Source organism: Cygnus olor, chromosome Z, assembly GCF_009769625.2.
Source record: "Cygnus olor isolate bCygOlo1 chromosome Z, bCygOlo1.pri.v2, whole genome shotgun sequence".
Classification (NCBI taxonomy): domain Eukaryota; kingdom Metazoa; phylum Chordata; class Aves; order Anseriformes; family Anatidae; genus Cygnus; species Cygnus olor.
Window position 1 is genome coordinate 9,458,226 of NC_049198.1, and position 20,237 is coordinate 9,478,462.

The 20,237-nt window shown below is 51.2% G+C and overlaps 1 protein-coding gene across 1 annotated transcript; it reads left to right on the top strand.

Moving 5' to 3' along the window:
* Positions 1 to 5,779: 5,779 nt before the first annotated feature.
* On the top strand, positions 5,780 to 14,973 carry LOC121061757. Its single transcript, XM_040541082.1, has 4 exons — positions 5,780 to 6,629; positions 6,751 to 6,811; positions 6,922 to 8,898; positions 14,906 to 14,973. Exons 1-4 carry the CDS (start codon positions 6,540 to 6,542, stop codon positions 14,971 to 14,973), a joined length of 2,196 nt encoding a protein of 731 aa, XP_040397016.1. The 5' UTR covers positions 5,780 to 6,539.
* Positions 14,974 to 20,237: the final 5,264 nt, after the last annotated feature.

Consider the following 20,237-nt stretch of genomic DNA (forward strand, 5'->3'; position numbering starts at 1 on the left):
AATGGTATTAGATTTATTACTAACCTCACAAGGAGGAGCGTGCACTGTAATTAATGCTAGTTGCTGTATGTATGTAGATCAAATGGGACGAATTTGACTGATTACAAAAATATTGGGGAAAAAAAACCACCAAGATCTTACATAGAGTGGCTCAAGATGACACTTCCTGGGGATTTAGAAACATTTGGGAGAAACTAACTGCGTGGTTACCTGAATGGAATTGGCTCAAACAACTATTTGTTGCTATTATAGCAATAAGGCCATTGTGTATCTGTCATTCCCCATGCCATCCAAAGAAGAATATTGCGCCTTAATATTGGAAAAACTCAGGAGCGAGGTATGTGAAGAGGTGCAAAACCAACAACAGGAGTAAGAAAAGAAGAGGGGGGAATTGTGAGAAACGAAGTTGTATTTTTGCAATAGAAGTTGTTTTTGCAGAGGAAAATTCCACTAGCCTTGCATATTCAAAAGTGACTGCGCGGCATAGCAGGGGGGAGTATGTTAAGCAGATAAGGGGGAGGTCCCAATGTCCCAAAACAAGGAGAATAGCTAAGGAAAACAGGGTGAGCAGTACGAAATTGGTAAAAACAAAAATCGCAAGCCCTCTAGTCATGAGAGAAGAAGGGAAAAAAAAAAGAAAAAGGAGAAATTAACGGTTGGTCAAATTAAATTGTACATATGTGGTATAGAAAGGCATCGAGACATTTATGAACCTGTAGTACTTAGCCAATGAGGAAACGGGAGAAATCAGGTGTCGTGTAATAGGGAATATAAGGTGATGATGAACTGTTACTGTGCGCTCCTGCTTGCAGGACGCCTGCCATTGCAATTGCGAATAAAATAGCCTCACAGGAGATCCTGTCTGAAGAAAATTATTGAGAGTTTTCTCACAAACCCAAGTATGTAGTTCTTAAGAAAAGCATCTTTTGTCTCAAATTGAGGTAATCCATTCCCTTTGTCCAGGTACGGCAATCCATATAATATTTCATATGGGGAAACTCCCGCCTCTTTTCTTGGGGCAGTCTGAATTCGGAGAAGTTCCAAAGGTAAGCACTTCGTTCAGGGAAGCTGAGTTTCCAGAACTTAGTCAATTGCTTCTTTACTGTCTGATCCGCCCCACCCTTACAGAAGAGAAAGGATGCCAAGGAGTGTGAAACTTCCGCTTAATTCCTAGAGTCCACATTAGGCCTTGCAGTATTTCTGACAGAAAGTGATTCCTTGATCAGAGTCAATGTTTTCAACAATTCCATTCCTGGGAATTATTTGTTCTAGAATTACTTTAGTTACTATGTTCGCAGTAGCAGATACTGAAGGGAAAGCTTCCACCCACCCTGACAAATGATCAGCCAAGACTAATAAGTATTTAAATCCATCCACTCTAAGGAGTTCAGTAAAATCTAGCGGTATATTTTGGAAGCGTTGAATTCCTGGTTCTCGCCCCCCTTTGGGCTGACGGCTGATAATTTTCCTATTTACCTTTTGACATACTACAGAACGCCCGCATACTTGTTCAGCCAGAGTATATATATTCCTACACATACATATTTCCATAGCACAGCGTCACACGTTGCTTGAATTCCCCAACGACCCTCTTGATGTCAAGCAGTTAATATTTGCCTCATTATCACTTTATTCAGCATTTCTCTCCCACCAGGGGGTGTCTGTTTTCCTTTGGACTTTGTCACTCCTAGTTCCTTAAAAACCTCTTTCTCTTAAAACTTTTTACTTCTTTTTGCTTTTGTGTAGGGGTAGCTCAACAGTTCCCTGAATCCTCTCTTGATTTATTCTTTGTTCTCCCTCAGACCCTAGATGCCCTAAATACCCGACTTCTCTTTCTACGAATTTTAACTTATTTTCCAACACTTTCAAGCCCTGTTTTGGCAGAAAGTTTAATAGCTTGTTAGTGGCGTCCTTCAGAACTCCTTTCTCCTGTCCTGAGAATAAAAGATCATCCACATGTTGTAACAGTAACACCTCCTCCGGAGGTCGGAATTGCTCCCAGATCTGTTCTAGAACTTGCCCAAACAAATCGGTGGCCCTGTAAACCCCTGAGGTAAAATCGTCCATCTGTATTGTTGCTTCCACCCCATTTCAGGGTCTTTCCACTCTTCTCCAGTGAATAACATACTCAGGATTGACATTACCCCCTGCCCCCCGGAATACAAATTAGGCCTTAGAAATGGATTTGACTGTTCTGCTGGTCCTATAGGGTCCTCAATTAAAGACTGTTTCTTAAAATAAAACCTTCTTAAAACTCCTAACCTCTCTGCTGGCAAGGGGTAGTTCACATAACCTTTTTGTCCTTGTCCCACTGGAACCTCCCTAAGAGGATACACAGTTGGTGTTAGTACTGTGAGTATCAAGGAAGGCGAAATTCTCAGTATCTCTTCTACATTGTCCTAATTCTTCCAGAGCCTAGAGTGCGCTCCTTCTCCAGCGACAGTGTCAATTGCAGTCCCTGCCTCCCCTTCTGCAGCAGGTGTTCCTGCCTCCGGTGCAATATTAGGATTAGAGGGAGCATAACTTGATTCCTCCTCCGAAAAAGGAGTCTGATTGTTTACATATAAATTTAAAGCCTGAATTTTCATCAGGCCTGTATTTTGGCCAAAATACTGAAGTTCCTTTTGTTGGCTTTTTAGGCCAGACAGTTGTGTTGGGTCTGTCTGGGATGGAGTCGCCTTTCCCTGCAGCAGCCCACACAGTGCTCTGCTCTGCACTCGTAGCTGGAACAGCACTGGTATCGCTCCAGCGTTGTGTCTATTGCTGCATAGTGCTGGCACAGCATCAGGACTCCCTCCAAGCCCCCAAGAGCCAGCAGGCTGGGGGTGGGCAAGTGATGGGGAGGGACAGGGCAGCTGACCTAAACCAACCAAAGGGATATTCCATAACATCTGATGTCACACTCGGCAATAAAAAGGGGGGCTCTCGTGGGAGAGGGGGCTGTCCTCCTGAACAACCGCTACGTGTTTTGAGGCCCTGCTTCCCAGGACGTGGCCGAACATCGCTCGTTGATGGGAAGTGGAGAATAACTTTTTTTTCTTTCTCTCTGTGCTTCCGCGCGGCCTTATTATTTCTTTTGTTTCTTTTTCTCCCCGTTCCCTTTCCCTTTAATTAAATCATTCTCATCTCAAACCTCGAGCTCTTTGTGTTGTATTTTCTCCCCCTTCCTCTTTGAGGAGGGGGAGTGAGAGGGCGGTTGTGGTGGAGCTCGGCCGCCCACCCAAGTAAAACCACCACAGTCCTTTTTGGCGCCCAACGTGGGGCTCGAGGAATTTGAGATAAGGACGATAGTTGAGAGAAGCAACGGGCAAAACATGGACTGGATAATTGTTATGAATGTAAAAGTTGTGAAGAATTTAAGAAAGGGATATATTTCATGTTAGTGTGGTAAAGGGACGAGGAGTGGTGTGTGTGTAAATTGTCCACCTTGTCGGTGTTGTGATGATGTTATGTTTATTTTGGTGTGGGGAATTCTTTTTCTTTTTGATGTAAGTGAAGTTTGTGAAGATTGTGATAATTGTAAAGTGAGAATATATTGTGATTATTCTTAAATATGCTTTTCACAGAGGCGAGGGGTGGAAGCTCAAAGAGGACGGGGAGAAAAAAAGCCCAGCTAGCTCAGTCAGTAGAGCACGAGACTCTTAATCTCAGGGTCGTGGGAGGAGAAAATATGATGAAAAGGGCTCAAGGGTTGAGATAAGGACAGGGAGATCGCACAGCAATTATTGTGACGGGCAAAACAGACTCAGCATAAGGAGATAGTAAGATTTATTACCTATTACTAACAAGCTAGAGAAATGAGAAACGAAGGAAAGAAACCAAAAGCACCTTCCCCCCCATCCACCCTCTTCCACCTCCTCCCCCCGTGCGGTGCAGGGGAACGGGGGAATGGGGGTTATGGTCAGTCTATAGCACTTCTTCTCCACCGCTCCTTCTCGGTCACTCTCGTCCCCTGTGCTGTGGGGTCCCTCCCACGGGATGCAGTCCTTGCCGAACTGATCCGGCGTGGGCTGCCCACAGGCAGCAGCTCTTCAAGAACTGCTCCAGATGTGGGTCCGTACCACGGGGTCCATCCCTCAGGAGCAAACTGCTCAACCTGGATCCCCCGTGGTCAGCAGCTCCTGCCAGGTCACCTGCTCCTGCATGGGCTCCTCTCCACGGGCTACAGGTCCGGCCCGGAATCTGCTCCAGCAGGGGTCTTCCACAGGCCGCAGCCTCCGTCGGTGCAGGTCCGCCTGCTCCACCGTGGTCTCCTCCACGGGCTGCAGCGTGGAACCCTGCTCCACCGTGGTACGTCATGGGCTGCAGGGGGACAGCCTGCTTCACCATGGTCCTCACCACAGGCCGCAGGGGACTTCTGCTCCGGCGCCTGGAGCACCTCTCCCCCTCCTTCACTGACCTTGGCGCCTGCAAGGCTGTTCCTCACTCCTCTCACTCTCCCAGCTGCTGTGTGGCACAACTTTTTTTTTTTTTTTTTTTTTTTCCCTGTCTTAAATATGCTCTCACAGGGGCGCAAAACAACATCACTTACTGGCTCAGCTCTGGTCAGCAGTGGGGCCCTTACCAAACATGGGGCGGCAGCTTCTAGATCCTACTCACAGAAGCCATCCGTATGGCCCCCTGCTACCAAAACCTTGCCACGTAAACCCACTACAGCAATTACACAATATCTAACCATTCATTGTTTTTTTGTTTTGTTTTGTTTTTAAATCTTTTTCCCTAGTCTTTGGGTTGTTTTTTCAAATCCTTGCCATTCTCCCCAAAGGACTACCTTTAGGCACAGTGCCGGGGTCTCCACCCTCACTCTGCTGACTCTTGCAACCCTTATTCCCCATCTCTTCCTGACGTGCTGCAGTGACTTTACCACCCACAGGGTACCACACGCCTTCACCTAGGATTAGCACAGAGGTTTGGTGTACTGACGAGCACCTCACCTCACCGTGCTTGGGGTACTGTACACCTAAGGGCCCAATGTCCCGAGACTCTCCTTTGCATGTCTATCTTTCGCTGATTGGGACTCCACACTCGCTTCACACTGAAAGTGCATCTTATTCACACTGCACATAAGAGTCTCCCCGAACCCGCCCCAAGGCAATACGGTGAAGTTTGCCTTACTTTGGTCCGTGCATGGAATTCCCGGTCCAGGTTATCAGCAGTTACCCCTGTGCCTGTGCTGTGCCTGTGCTGATCTCCCTTCCCCCCCCCCCCCCCCCCCCCCAAGTGCTTCGCAGAGCCTGTCTTCAGTTTAACTGTCTTGGTCCTTTGTCGGCCATCCTGACACAACCCACCACCCCCGACGGAATGGGTGAAATCAGCAGGGTGCACCTTCCTCTCTGTGGTGGCAAGAACTCTCTGGAAGGCAACAAGATCCTGGAACAGCCCCGAGATTGTGAGAAAAATCTCAATGATTTTCTTCAGACAGGATCTTCTGTGAAGATTTTATTTATTTATTTATTTATTTATTGTATTTTATTTGCGATTGCAAAGGCGGGCGTCCTGCAAGCAGGAGCGCACAGTAACAGTTCATCATCACTTTATATTCCCTATTACCCGACAGCTGATTCCTCCCCAGTTTCCTCATTGGCTGAGTACTGCGGGTTCACAAACTTCTCAAGGCCTTTCTATACTACATACGTACAGTTTTATTTGACCAACTGTTAATTTCTCCTTTTCCTTTTTTTTCGTTCTTCTCTCATGACTAGAGGGCCCGTGGTCTTTGTTTCTTTGTTCCTTTCTATACCACATACGTACAGTATTATTTGACCAAATGTTAGTTTATCCTTTTTTTTTTTTTTTTTCCTTCTTCTCTCATGACTATAGATCCTGTGATTTGTGTTTTTACTGATTTCACACTGCTCGTCTGGTTTTTCCTAGCTATCCTCCTTATTTTGGGACACCGGGACATTCCCCTTCTCTGCTTAACAAACTCCCCCCTGCTGTGCTGCTGTCATGCCTGCACAATCCCTTTTGAATATGCAAGGTTAGTGGATTTTCCACCACAAAAACACCTTCTATTGCAGAAACACAGCTTTGTTTCTCACACCGGTGTCTGTGAGCACCGAGTGGATGCGCTGAGGTCGGGAAGCAGCCCCGTGCTGCAGTGTCTGTCGGCATCTCAAACTGCAGGGCCCTTCGTGAAGTCATAGCGCCCTTTCATAAGCCAGGTGGTTGTGCTGAGAGCTCCGCCGTCACTCGGGACCAAAAGCAATAAAGAGTTCCTTCCCAGCTGTGATAGCGAATCTGCGTAGTGTGGCAGACTAAGGAGCTTGGGGTGGGGGACAGGAGAGGCTGTCGGACACAGCTGGAGCTGGGCAGTGGGCTGTGACCCTGGCCCCGAGCGAGGAGCCCGGCGGAGCCATCCTGGTCCTCCACCTCCCCACAAATGCAGCACAGGGGCACCAGCCTGCTTCAACGTGGGCTGGGGGCTGTGACCTCACAGAGGCATCGCCACGTGCTGTCTGTGACCTCATGGCCGTGTCCCTATAAAGCACCGGCCACCACCCCACGTCTGCCAGTGCGGTCGTACCTGGCTGTGAGCGATGGTTGACGACAGCAGCGTTTTCCTATTCCCCGGCCTCCTGCTTCTGGTGGCCGGGCTCTCCCTGCTTGCCAAGGGCCGGCGCCAACTGGTACAGGGGACTTGAGGGTGGGGGGACATGAGGCTGGGATTCTGGGGGCAGGGGAGTGTCGGCAGTGGCCCCACGGGTCCCTCCCCAGGTTGGTCACTGTGCTGTGCTCCTGTGCCCACAGGGTGACGGTCTGTGCTGGCGCAAGTGGGGATGGCAGCTACAAGCAGCAGCACCGGAGCCTGGTGAGTCCCCTTTGGGTTGGCCTCAGGACCGAGCAGCCCATCCCGATGGGCCTGAGGTGGCCCTGGTGCCTCTGTCCCACCGCAGCTCAGATTCCCTCCCTGTTTTGCAGGCACCAAGCAGCTGTGGGGGTCAGGGCGCTGCTGCCCTGGCTGTACGGAGTGCATCGAGGCCATACAGGAGCTGCAGCAGCTGGTGCTGTCGGCACTGCCCGGGTGTGAGGCTGCTGCGCTGAGGCCTGACTTCTGGCAAGTGGCATCGAAGGACGTGGAGGAGCTGCTGGAGCGGGGCAGCCTGTCCTGCTGTGGCTACGGCATCCCCAGGAGCAAGAGCTGTCCTGGGAGCTGGAGCAACGCCTCTCTGGAGCACCATGGAGGAGCCCCCACAGAGCCAGAGCCTCCGTGCCAGCCAGCGCCCAGGAAGGAGACACATCCCGCAGACATCCCTGAAGAAGACCAACATCTGGACTCTGCCCTGAGCAAAACCAGCAGTGCAGAGGAGGCTGATGAGCTTCGTGGGAAGAGGCAGTGCCTAGAGGTTCTGACAGCCCCCAGGCCCCCCAGGCTTGGGAAGCAGGGCTCCAAGCCAGGCAGCGGAGATGAAGAGCCACCGGCTGAGGTCTCCTCCTCCATGCAGCCACCAGAAATGGGGATGATCGTGCGTGAGAGTCTCCTTCGCCCAGATGAGGGGCGACAGCAGTGGGTTGAGGTGTCCCAGCAACCTCTCGGCTTGTCCGTGGACCTCTCAGCACTTCCCAGCCCAGCCAACACAGTGTTACGAAAAGACCAGGGCTGCCAAACTGACTTCGTCATCGTCCTGAGACCACTGGGGGCTGATGCTGGTAATGAGAACCAGCCCCAAACTGCAGCGCCTGTCGACATCTCAGAGCCGCAGCTGAGGCTTGAGGAGTGCAGCAAGGCCTGCATGCAGACGGCAAGCAAAGAAAACCTAGAAAGCTCCTCTGGGACAGTGCAGCAGTCAGCTGAAGAGGAGCATGAAGCACTGCCTGAAAATGCCTGTTCTGGCCCCCTGCCACCACAATGTCCCTGTGTCCCCTTCCTCAAATGCAAGCCTCTCCTCTATCCGGACCAGGTCAAGAGGAACTGGACGAAGCACGGGGCCTCCATTGTCTGCCCAGCGGCCTCTGGACCACCACGCTTCCACCCGCAGCCTGTCCATTTCCACAGGCCCGAGGCCACGTTCATGCCCAAGGAGCAGCGCGAGGCCCCGGAGCTGCAGCATCCCAGGGACCAGCTCGACCCGGAGCGCCCATCCCAGCGAGCAGTGCCCTGGGAGGAGAGCGGCTGGGCAGCCCCAAGGGCTCACACACACTACACCAGGAACGGCTGCTCTGGCCACAGGATGGACACAGCTCCCAAGGGTGAAATTGTGAGGACGCCCTTTGGGATGCCGAACGCGTGGGCAGGACAAGAGCCCACCGCAGTCTACCCAGCCCTCAGGCCCGTGGTCCAAGCTACAAGCCTGAGGCCTGAGCACCGTCGGAAGCACCGCAGACACTTTGTGGGACCAGCCGCAGGAGCCCCACAAGGCCACTGGGGCAGCAGCACCGAGCAGACCGGACGCTCTGACAGCAGCTTCCACCTCCGGGCTGCGGCTGTCCCTCTGAAAGGAAACACCAGTGCGGAGGTGACCACGGCGTCTGAAACAGCTGGGGCTGAGGCAGGCACCAGGGGACCTAAGTGGTGGCCTTGGAGGAAGAAGTGCCCTGGCAAGGTCGAGAGCTCCCCAGATTGTGGGGCCTGCTCCCAGGGCACCGACAGCCAAGAAAAGTGGACAGGCAGCAACCTCCCTCGGGGAAATGCACAGGCCAGGCCAGCTCCCATCTTAGCCTCCACAAGACCCCAGGAGCCCCATGGCTACTCCAGCTCGTCGTCTTCAGAGCACTGCAGTGCCCCTATCACCAGATACCCGTGCTCGTGTCACTTGCGCCAAACCTGTGGCACCCAGGGCACTGCAGCGGAACCGAACAGCAACAGCATCAGCTCGGTCTGGGATAGGATTTGCCGTAGGCAGCAGAAGACGTCTGTATCACCGCAGAGCTCTACATCTGAGCGCTGCTGCCATGCAGGCCACAGGAGAGGCAGGGCCAGAGTCCATGGAGCTTGTGATTTTCAAAATCTCCAATATTGTAATTAAATAAACTTATTTGTGTAAATAAACTTATAGGTATGGGAGCCTTCACGCATAGTGGGTGTTGGGATGAAGAGGGAAGGTGGGCTCAGGGATACCAGGGAAGGTGTGCTGTCCCACCAGAGGACAACTAGCTTGGACGGTGAAGGGCATAAAACAGGGCTCACCAGAGAAGAGCCTGAGGGAACAATGCTGAAGCTGGGGGTGAGGCAGATGTCTCATCTGAAGTGCATCTACACCAGTGCACGCAGCACGGGCAACAAACAGGAGGAGCTGGAAGCGACTGTGCAACAGGCTGACTACGGCCTAGTTGCCGTAACTGAAACATGGTGGGATCACTCCCACGGCTGGAGTACTGCCATGGACGGCTACAAGCTCTTCAGAAGGGATAGGCAAGTTGATGATGGCAAAGTTGAGAGCCTCTGGGTAAGGATTAAGGGACGAACAAATAAAGGGGATGTCGTTGTGGGAGTCTATTACAGACCACCCAGCCAGGATGAGAACGCCGATGAATGATTGTTTGTGGAACTAAGAGACGCCTCAAGATTAACTCCCCTTGTCGTTATGGGGGAGTTCAACTTGCCAGACGTCAGCTGGGATCACCACACGGCTGACATGAGCAAGTCCAGGAGGTTCATAAAGCACCTAGATGATAACTTCTCGGTGCAGGTGCTAAGGGAGCCAACTAGGAAAGGTGCCCTCCTAGATCTGTTGCTGGAGAACAGAGAGGGTCTTGTGGGAGATGTGGCAATTGGTGGCCATCTCGGCCATAGAGACCATGAAGTGGTTGAGTTGAAAATTTTTGGTGACAGAAGGAAAACTGCCACCAAAACTTCAGCCCTGGATATGGGGAAAGCAGACTTCAGGCTGCTCAGGGAACTAGTCAGCACGGTCGCAAGGGAAACTGCTTTTGAAGGCATTGGCGTCCACCAGTGCTGGTCAGTCTTTAAGCACTGCCTCCTAAAAGCACAAGATCAGGCAATTCCCAAATATCAGAAGTCAAGCAGGCGGGGCAGAAGGCCGGCCTGGCTGATCTTCTACTGGAGCTTAGGCGAAAAAAGAAAATGTACGGCTGCTGGAAGGAGGGTCAGGTGACGAGGAAGGAATACAGGGACGCTGTTCGCGTTTGAAGGGAGAAAATTCGTGTGGCTAAAGCCCAACTAGAGTTGAAGCTGGCCAAGTCTGTGGGAGACAATAAAATGGTTTTTTTTAGATATGTGAAGAGAAAAAGGAGGACCAAAGAAAACATAGGTCCGCTACTTGATGGGGAAGGTCAGCTCACAGACAAGGACTTAGGTAAAGCAGAGACGTTTAACGCCTTCCTCGCCTCTGTCTTCAACACTGATGATGGGCTTCGGGACCCAGGGTGCCCTGAGCTGGAGGACCATGACAGTGGGAATGATAAACTCCCAACAGACCCTGAACGTGTGCGGGATTTGCTGCTCCACCTGGATCCATACAAGTCCATGGGTCCGGATGGAATTCATCCCAGGGTGCTTAAAGAGCTGGCTGACTTCATTGCGGGACCTCTCTCAATTATTTTTCAATGGTCTTGGGAATCTGGAGAGGTCCCAGCAGACTGGAAGCTGGCAAATGTTGAGCCAATTTTCAAGAAGGGCAAAAAAGAAGACCCTAGCAATTACAGGCCTGTCAGTCTCATGTCAGTGCCTGGTAAAATTATGGAGAAGATGATCCTTGAAGTTATTGAAGTGCACCTGGAGGACAATGCAGTCATTGGTCCCAGCCAACATGGGTTCATGAGGGGTAGGTCCTGCCTAACAAATTTGATTTCATTTTATGATAAGATCACCCATCTAGTCAATCAAGGGAAACCAGCTGATGTGATCTTTTTGGACTTCAGCAAAGCTTTTGACATAGCTTCCCATAGGATCCTACTGGACAAAATGTCCAGCATACAGCTAAACAAAAACATCATACGATGGGCGAGCAATTGGCTGACGGGCAGGGCTCAAAGGGTTGTGGTAAATGGGGCCACATCTGGCTGGCGGATGGTCGCTAGTGGGGTCCCCCAAGGCTCCATTTTAGGGCCAGTCCTCTTCAATGTTTTTATAAATGATCTGGATGTAGGACTAGAAGGTGTTGTGAGCAAATTTGCCGACAACACCAAAATTGGAGGAGTTTCGGACTCGGATGAGGGTGGAAAGGCCTTGCAGAGAGATCTGGACAGATTGGAGAGCTGTGCAATCACCAACCGCATGAAGTTTAGCAAGAGCAAGTGCCGGGTCCTGCACCTGGGACGGGGCAACCCTGCCTATACGTACAGACTGGGCGACAAGGCGCTGAAGAGCAGCCCCGCAGAGAGGGATCTGGGGGTTGTGGTTGACAGCAAGTTGAATATGAGCCAGCAGTGTGCCCTGGCAGCCAGGAGGGCCAACCGTATCGTGGGATGCATCAAGCACGGCATTGCTAGTCAGTCGAGGGAAGGGATTATCCCGCTCTGCTCTGCGCTGGTGCGGCCTCACTTCGAGTACTGTGTGCGGTTCTGGGCACCACAGTACAAAAAGGGTGTAAAACTGTTGGAGAGTGGCCAGAGGAGGGTGACGAAGATGGAGAAGGGCCTAGAGGGGAAGACGTAGGAAGAGCGGCTGAGGTCACTGGGCCTGTTCAGCCTGGAGAAGAGGAGGCTGAGGGGGGACCTCATCGCAGTCTACAACTTCCTTGCGAGGGGGACTGGAGAGGCAGGCACCGACCTATTCTCCTTAATCACCAGAGATGGGACCCGCGGGAATGGTGTCAAGCTGAGGCAGGGGAGGTTTAGGCTGGACATCAGGAAGAGGTTCTTCACCGAGAGGGTGGTCACACACTGGAACAGGCTCCCCAGGGAAGTAGACACTGCACCAAGCCTGTCTGAATTTAAGAAGCATTTGGACTGTGCACTTAGTCACATGGTCTAAAATTTTGGGCAGACCTGTGCGGTGCCAGGAGTTGGACTAGATGATCCTTACGGGTCCCTTCCAACTCGGGATATTCTATAATTCTAGGAAGGGTGGTGGTGGGGCTCTTCATATTAAAGAGTGTTTTGATGTTGAAGAGCTTGGGGCTGGGAATGATAAAGTTGAATGTCTATGGAGAAGGATTGGGGGAGGGCCTGTAGGGCTGACATTTGGTGGGGGTCTGTTATAGACCACCTCATCAGGATGAAGAGGTGGATGAGGCATTCTGTGAGCAGCGCGCAGAAGTTACATGATCACCAGCACTCGTTCTCATGGGAGACCTCAACTTCCCTGACACATGCTTGAAATATAAATCTGCGCAGAGGAAGCAGTCCCGGAGGTTTCTAGAGTGTGTGGAAGACAGCTTCCTGACACAGCTGGTTCAAGAGCCTACCTGGGGAGGTGCCCCACTAGACCTGCTCCTCACTGGCAGAGGAGGACTGGTGGGAGGTGTGAAAGCTGGGGACTGTCTTGGGCAGAGTGACCATGAAATTGTAGTTTTCTATCCTTGGTGATGTCAGAAGGGATACTAGCAAAACTGCTCTCTTGAACTTCCAGAGGGCGGACTTTGACCTGTTCAGGCCTTTTCTGCAAGGGTCCCGTGGGAGTCACTCCTGAAGGGTAAAGGGGTCCAGGAAGCCTGGACACTCCTCAAGATGGAAGTCTTAGAGGCACAAGAGCAGGCTGTTCCTGAGTCCCGTAAGGCGAGCCGGAGGGAAAAATACCAGCGTGGATGAACCAGGAACTTTTACTGAGACTCCGGGAGAAAAAGAGAGTCTACGCCTGCTGGAAGAGGGGACAGGCTACTTGGGGCGATTACAAAGATGTTGCAAAGATATGCTGGGAGGAAGTTAGACAGGTAAAAGCCCAGCTTGAACTCAGTTTGGCCACTGCAGTAAAAGAGAACAAGAAATCCTTTTACAAATATATTAACAGCAAGAGAAGAACCAAGGAACATTTCCATCCTTTACTTGGTGCAGCAGGGAATGAGATCACTGAGGATAAGGAAAAGGCTGAGGTTCTCAATGCCTTCTTTACATCTGTCTTTAATAGTCAGATCAGTTGTCCTCAGGGTACTTTACGCCCTGACCTGGAAGTCCCCTGTGATTCAGGTAGAGACTCACCCTCTGTGATCCAGAAAGAGACAGTTAGAGACCTGCTCCTCCATCTGGAATGTCACAAGTCCATGGGACCAGATGGGCTCCACTCTAGGGTGCTGAGGGAGCTGGCGGAGGTGATTGCCAAGCTGCTTTCCACCATCTACCAGTGTTCACGGTTGTCTGGAGAGGTCCCAGAGGACTGGGGGCTTGCCGATGTGACTCCCATCTACAAGAAGGGCCGTAAGGAGGACCCAGGGAACTACAGGCCTGTCAGCCTGACCTCGGTTCCAGGGAACGTTATGGTGTAAGTCATCTTGGGTGGGATCACACGGCACATGCGTGGCATCCAGGAGATCAGCCCACCCAGCACGGGTTCATTAAAGGCAAGTCGTGCTTGTCCAACCTCATCTCCTTCTGTGACCGTGTGACCAGACTAGTAGATGAGGGAAAGGCTGTTGACGTAGTCTACTTAGACTTCTGCAAAGCCTTTGACACGGTCTCCCACAGTATTCTCCTGGGGAAACTGGCTGCCTGTGGCCTGGACAGGTACACTCTTCTCTGGGTCAAGAACTGGCTGGAGGGCCGTGCCCAGCAGGTAGTGGTTAATGGAGTGAAGTCCAGCTGGCGTCCCGTTACAAGTGGTGTCCCCCAGGGGTCAGTACTGGAGCCTATCTTGTTTAATATCTTTACTGATGACCTGGATGAGGGGATTGAGTGTACCCTCAGTAAGTTTGCAGGCGACACCAAGCTGGGAGGTAGCGTCGATCTGCTTGAGGGTAGGGTGGCCCTTCAGAGGGATCTGGATAGGCTGGGCTCCTGGGCTGAGGCGAATGGGATGACGGTCAACAAGGCCAAGTGCCAGGTTCTGCACTTTGGCCACAATAACCCCTTGCAGCGCTATAGGCTTGGGGCACAGTCGCTAGAAGACTGTGAAGAGGAAAGGGACCTGGGAGTGTTGATCGATGCTCGGCTGAACATGAGCCAGCAGTGTGCCCAGGTGGCCAAGAAGGCCAACGGCATCCTGGCCTGTATCAGGAATAGTGCAGCCAGCAGGAGCAGGGAGCTGATCATCCCCCTGTACTCACCTTTGGTGAGGCCGCACCTTGAGTACTGTGTTCAGTTTTGGGCCCCCTCACTCCAAGAAAGACATCGAGGCCCTGGAGCGTGTCCAGAGAAGGGCAACAAAACTGGTGAGGGGTCTGGAGCACAAGACTTAGGAGGAGTGGCTGAGGGAGCTGGGGTTCTTTAATCTGGAGAAGAGGAGGCTCAGGGGAGACCTCATTGCACTCCACACCTTCTTGAAGGGAGGTTGTGATGAGGAGGGGGTCAGCCTCTTCTCTCAGATAACTAGTGATAGGACTTGAGGAAATGGCCACAAGTTGTGACTGGGGAGATTTCAATTAGATATGAGGAAAAACTTTTTCTCTCAAAGAGTGGTCAGGCACTGGAACAGCCTGCCCAGGGAGGTGGTGGAGTCATCGTCCCTCGCAGTGTTCAAGAAGCGCCTGGATGAGGTGCTACGAGATATGATTTAATAGCTTAGTGGGTAGTATTGGTGACAGGAGGACGGTTGGACTTGATGACCTTGTAGGGCCTTTCCAACCCTGTGTTTCTATGTTTCTGTGATTCTACGACAAGGTGATGAGGATAAGCCAGGGCAAGCCGGCTGCTCCTCCTGGAGCTCCTCCTCAGCCCTGCCCTGGCTGATGGCACCCATTGTCTTCCCTGGATGGGCAGTCCCCAAGCTCTCCCTTGGACTGGCCACATAGCACACGAGTGAAGAATTTGCTTCTCCTCTGTTGTTGCTGAAGCATCCTCAAACTCGCAGTTACTTGGCAGGAGACATCTGTATCGCTGCAGAGCTCTACATCCGAGCACTGCTGCCATGCAGGCCACAGGAGAGGCAGGGCCAGCGTCCATGGAGCTTGTGATTTTCAAAAGCTCCAATACTGTAAATAAATAAAATTCTTTACTTGTACTCAAGTGTTCTATGGGAGCCTTCGCGCATAGTGTGTGTTGGGGATGAAGAGGGAAGGTGGGCTCAGGGATACCAGGGAAGGTGTGCTGTCCCACCAGAGGACAACTAGCTTGGACGGTGAAGGGCATAAAACAGGGCTCACCAGAGAAGAGCCTGGGGGAACAATGCTGAAGCTGGGGGTGAGGCAGATGTCTCATCTGAAGTGCATCTACACCAGTGCACGCAGCACGGGCAACAAACAGGAGGAGCTGGAAGCGACTGTGCAACAGGCTGACTACGGCCTAGTTGCCGTAACTGAAACATGGTGGGATCACTCCCACGGCTGGAGTACTGCCATGGACGGCTACAAGCTCTTCAGAAGGGATAGGCAAGGAAGGAAGGGTGGTGGTGTGGCTCTTCATATTAAAGAGTGTTTTGATGTTGAAGAGCTTGGGGCTGGGAATGATGAAGTTGAATGTCTATGGAGAAGGATCGGGGGAGGGCCTGTAGGGCTGACATTTGGTGGGGGTCTGTTATAGACCACCTCATCAGGATGAAGAGATGGATGAGGTCATGGCAGGCGTCCTGCAAGCAGGAGCGTGCAGTAACAGTTCATCGTCACCTTCTATTCCCTACTGCCCGACACCTGATTCCTCCCCTGTTTCCTCATTGGCTGAGTACTGCAGGTTCACAAACTTCTCAACGCCTTTCTATACCACATACGTACAATTTCATTTGACCAACTGTTAATTTCTCCTTTTCCTTTTTTTTCCTTCTTCTCTCATGACTAGAGGGCCCGTGACCTTTGTTTTTACTGACTTTGTACTGCTCCTCCTGTTTTCCTTAGCTATCCTTCTTATTTTGGGACAGTGGGATCTTCCCCTTATCTGCTTAACATACTCCCCACTGCTGTGCTGCAAATCCCTTTTGAATATGCAAGGTTCATGGAATTTTCCACCGCAAAAGTACCTTCTATTGCAAAAACACAACTTTGTTTCTCACAGGCTGTTGTCCTCTTTGTCATCTCTCGGGACCCGTGGATCATTAGCTCAAAGCCCACCCCACGTCTGCCAGTACCTGGCTGTGAGCAATACTCGATGGCAGCTTCCAGCAACCAGCCAGCAACACAGGGTAGCATGGTGCGTGACAGCATTCTCCGCCCAGATGGATGGCTGCCTCTGAGGAATGGGGAGTTTCTGCAGCCTCTTGGGTTGTCCATGGGCCCTCCAACATTTCCCAGCCTGGCCCACAGAAGAATCAGCTTCGCTACAGACCAAGGAAAGCGACAGTGGATCTGCGACTGCGTGGCACACAGACTCTGCCCTCAGTGGAAACAGAAGCACAGGAAAACCAGACATGCTTCCCATGAACAGGCAACACCTGCAGGCCTTGCTGGCCCCCAACCATCTCAGGACTTATGTTCGGGGCCCCAATCCCCAAGCAGGCAGAGGAGCTGCCAGAACCACCAGCTGGGGTACGCACCAACAGTGCGCCATCAGCAAGGGGGATGATCGTCCCTCACCCAGAAGAGGCGCGATGGTGGTGGGAGGAGCAATACGAGGGGCGATCTCCACAGGAGGAGTTGTCCCAGTGGACTCTTGGATTTCCCTTAGCTATCCTTATTTTGGGACAGTGGGATCTTCCCCTTATCTGCTCAACATACTCCCCCCTGCTGTGCCACACAGTCACTTTTGAATATGCAAGGCTAGTGGAACTATCCACTGCAAAAACACCTTATGTTGCAAAAATACAACTTTGTTTCTCACAATTCCCCCCTCTTCTTTTCTTACTCCTGTTGTTGTTTTTGCACCTCTTCACATACCCCGCTCCTGAGTTTTTCCAATATTAAGGCGCAATATTCTTCTTTGGATGGCATGGGGAATGACAGATACACAATGCCATTATTACTATAATAGCAGCAAAAAGTTGTTTGAGCTAATTCCATTCAGGTAACCACGAAGTTAGTTTCTCCCAAATGTTTCTAAACCCCCAGGAAGTGTCATCTTCAGTCCCTGAGCCACTCTACGTAGGTGCTTCATGTTGTTTTTTTTTGTTTGCTTTTTTCTCCAAAGATTTTTGAGATCAGTCAAATTTGTCCCATTTGATCTACATACATACAGCAACTAGCATTAATTGCAGTGCACGCTCCTCCTTGTGAGGTTAGTAATAAATCTAATACCATTCGATTCTGGAGTACTACTTTTGCAAACTTGTTATCTCCTTTTGTAGTGCCTAGACTGCATCCAGAGTGTTATTTTCTGGTTCTTCAGTTATAGCTGAGATAGTTACAATGGCTTTTTCTAAATCACTCACCCCTAACCAAGGTAAAAACCACCTTGCACAACCGTGAAAGGCCTTGTTTCAACTGTGAAAGGCCTCGTTTCTTTTTACTGGAGGATTATCTGGAATCTGCTTAATTCTGCGTGTGGTCTCAAGGGGGCTTTGGATTTGTGCGTCTTCAATAATAGTGACATTTGGAATTTTTGCCCCCAGCGTGCAAGCTCCCTTCTATCCTAGGGGCAACACCTTCTTGGCTTTATGGCCACAGAGCCAGTACCACCCCTTGCCATTCGGGACAGGCCATCCGGTTACAGGATTCTCATGTTGTATCTGGTGTGTGTTATGTTTATTAGCATCCCCGTAGCTACCATATTCGGTACAGTACAGATGATTCCCTACTTCATGGATAATAATTCCACACCCAGGGTCAGTACTATTGCCCCCTGAGTTTCTATCAATGTTGTTTAAAAGGCACCTTTGATAACACATTTATATTGTAGTCAGGATTATGTGCAGGGAGCTCAACGTCAAAATCTGTTACTTTTCTGGGACTGAGTATGATGCGTCGTTTTTAGAAATCTAGAGAATCCAGACACAGTTGCTGCTGGAAATAGCAATCGGGGACAAGGCCCTTCCAGTACTTCTAGGTATCTGGGTGCAAATCCAACAATTATTTTGAGATAGAACTCGAGAGATGTTCTGGATTAATTGGAAATGCTGATTTTTCCCTCCATCCTATCACTAATTCATTGAGAATGGGTATTACTAAGATAAACTTAAAATACATCAATTATATATATATATACACCCCTATACTAATTAAGAAAAACAAAACAAATCACAAACTGATAAGGATTCTTCTGCTGGGGATTAAATGACAACCCCCCCCCCCCCCCTTCTTTTTCTCCCACTTCCAGGGAGTGCTGCCTGGAAACACTCTAATTCTGCGTAATCCAATCCCGTGTACTCATTAATTCATTAAGAATTCTTCTACGGAGAAGTTAAAGGTTTACAATAGGTAGTTTCAACTGTTATAACCTTAAAAGTCTTTGTTAAGGCAGTGTCTCAGGTATCAGGGTCAACTGATGCTTTTACTGGGTACAATGAGTCCACCCTTTTTCAGCCATTCTTACTGCCGTCTCAGTAGTCAGGAGCACTTGGAACAGTCCTTCCCAATAAGGTTGCAGCTTCGGTTCTCTCCATGTCTGTATCAGAACCCAATCTCCTGCTTGGAAGGGATGGGTCGGGGTTTCCAAGGGTGGGCTTTGAGTTAAAAATCCACAGGTCCACAGGTGGAGGTCTGGGACACCTCCACCCACTGCTGTCGCCCCTCATCTGGGCGAAGGAGACTCTCACGCACGATCGTCCCCATTTCTGGTGGCTGCATGGAGGAGGAGACCTCAGCCGGTGGCTCTTCATCTCCGCTGCCCTGCTTCCCAAGCCTGGGGGGCCTGGGGGCTGTCAGAACCTCTAGGCACTGCCTCTTCCCACGAAGCTCATCAGCCTCCTCTGCACTGCTGGTTTTGCTCAGGGCAGAGTCCAGATGTTGGTCTTCTTCAGGGATGTCTGCGGGATGTGTCTCCTTCCTGGGCGCTGGCTGGCACGGAGGCTCTGGCTCTGTGGGGGCTCCTCCATGGTGCTCCAGAGAGGCGTTGCTCCAGCTCCCAGGACAGCTCTTGCTCCTGGGGATGCCGTAGCCACAGCAGGACAGGCTGCCCCGCTCCAGCAGCTCCTCCACGTCCTTCGATGCCACTTGCCAGAAGTCAGGCCTCAGCGCAGCAGCCTCACACCCGGGCAGTGCCGACAGCACCAGCTGCTGCAGCTCCTGCATGGCCTCGATGCACTTCGTACAGCCAGGGCAGCAGCGCCCTGACCCCCACAGCTGCTTGGTGCCTGCAAAACAGGGAGGGAGTCTGAGCTGCGGTGGGACAGAGGCACCAGGGCCACCTCGGGCCCATCGGGATGGGCTGCTCGGTTCTCAGGTCGACCCTGTGGTAGTTTAAGAAAATTCTCAGTAATTTTTTTCAGACAGGATCTCACCGTTGATAACACAGTTTATTGTATTATGTGTAGGATTATGTGTAGGGAGCTGAACTTCAAAATCTATTCCTTGTGTGCGTGGCAGCCCCTTGTCCTTCTAAAGGATGTGCTTGCAGACCATGTTCTCAGGGCTGAGAAGGACTGTTTTTTTCATGGGCAATAGAGGAGGCCTCAGGAACTCCCCAATCCTCTGAGGCAGCCCTCCATCTGGGCGGAGAATGCTGTCACGCACCATGCTGCCCTGTGTTGCTGGCTGGTTGCTGGAAGCTGCCATCGAGTATTGCTCACAGCCAGGTACTGGCAGACGTGGGGTGGGCTTTGAGCTAATGATCCACGGGTCCCGTGGATCCCGTGCTAGTATCCCTTCTGACATCACCAAGGATAGAAAACTACAATTTCATGGTCACTCTGCCCAAGACAGTCCCCAGCTTTCACACCTCCCACCAGTCCTCCTCTGCCAGTGAGGAGCAGGTCTAGTGGGGCACCTCCCCAGGAAGGCTCTTGAACCAGCTGTGTCAGGAAGCTGTCTTCCACACACTCTAGAAACCTCCGGGACTGCTTCCTCTGCGCAGTATTATATTTGCAGCATGTGTCAGGGAAGTTGAGGTCTCCCATGAGAACGAGTGCTGGTGATCGTGTAACTTCTGCGAGCTGCTCACAGAATGTCTTATCCATCTCTTCGTCTTGATGAGGTGGTCTATAACAGACCCCCACCAAATGTCAGCCCTACAGGCTTTCCCCCTGAGCCTTCTCCATAGACATTCAACTTCATCATTCCCAGCCCCAAGCTCTTCAACATCAAAACACTCTTTAATATGAAGAGCCACACCACCACCCTTCCTTCCTTGCCTATCCCTTCTGAAGAGCTTGTAGCCGTCCATGGCAGTACTCCAGCCGTGGGAGTGATCCCACCATGTTTCAGTTATGGCAACTAGGCCGTAGTCAG

Excerpts from the sequence above, each read along its gene's own strand:
- LOC121061757 (XM_040541082.1), top strand. The coding sequence starts at position 6,540 with ATGGTTGACGACAGCAGCGTTTTCCTATTCCCCGGCCTCCTGCTTCTG. Across the intron at positions 6,630-6,750 it reads CCAAGGGCCGGCGCCAACTG|GGTGACGGTCTGTGCTGGCG; the intron begins GTACAGGGGACT and ends CTGTGCCCACAG. Across the intron at positions 8,899-14,905 it reads TGAGCGCTGCTGCCATGCAG|GCCACAGGAGAGGCAGGGCC; the intron begins GCCACAGGAGAG and ends GCTGCCATGCAG.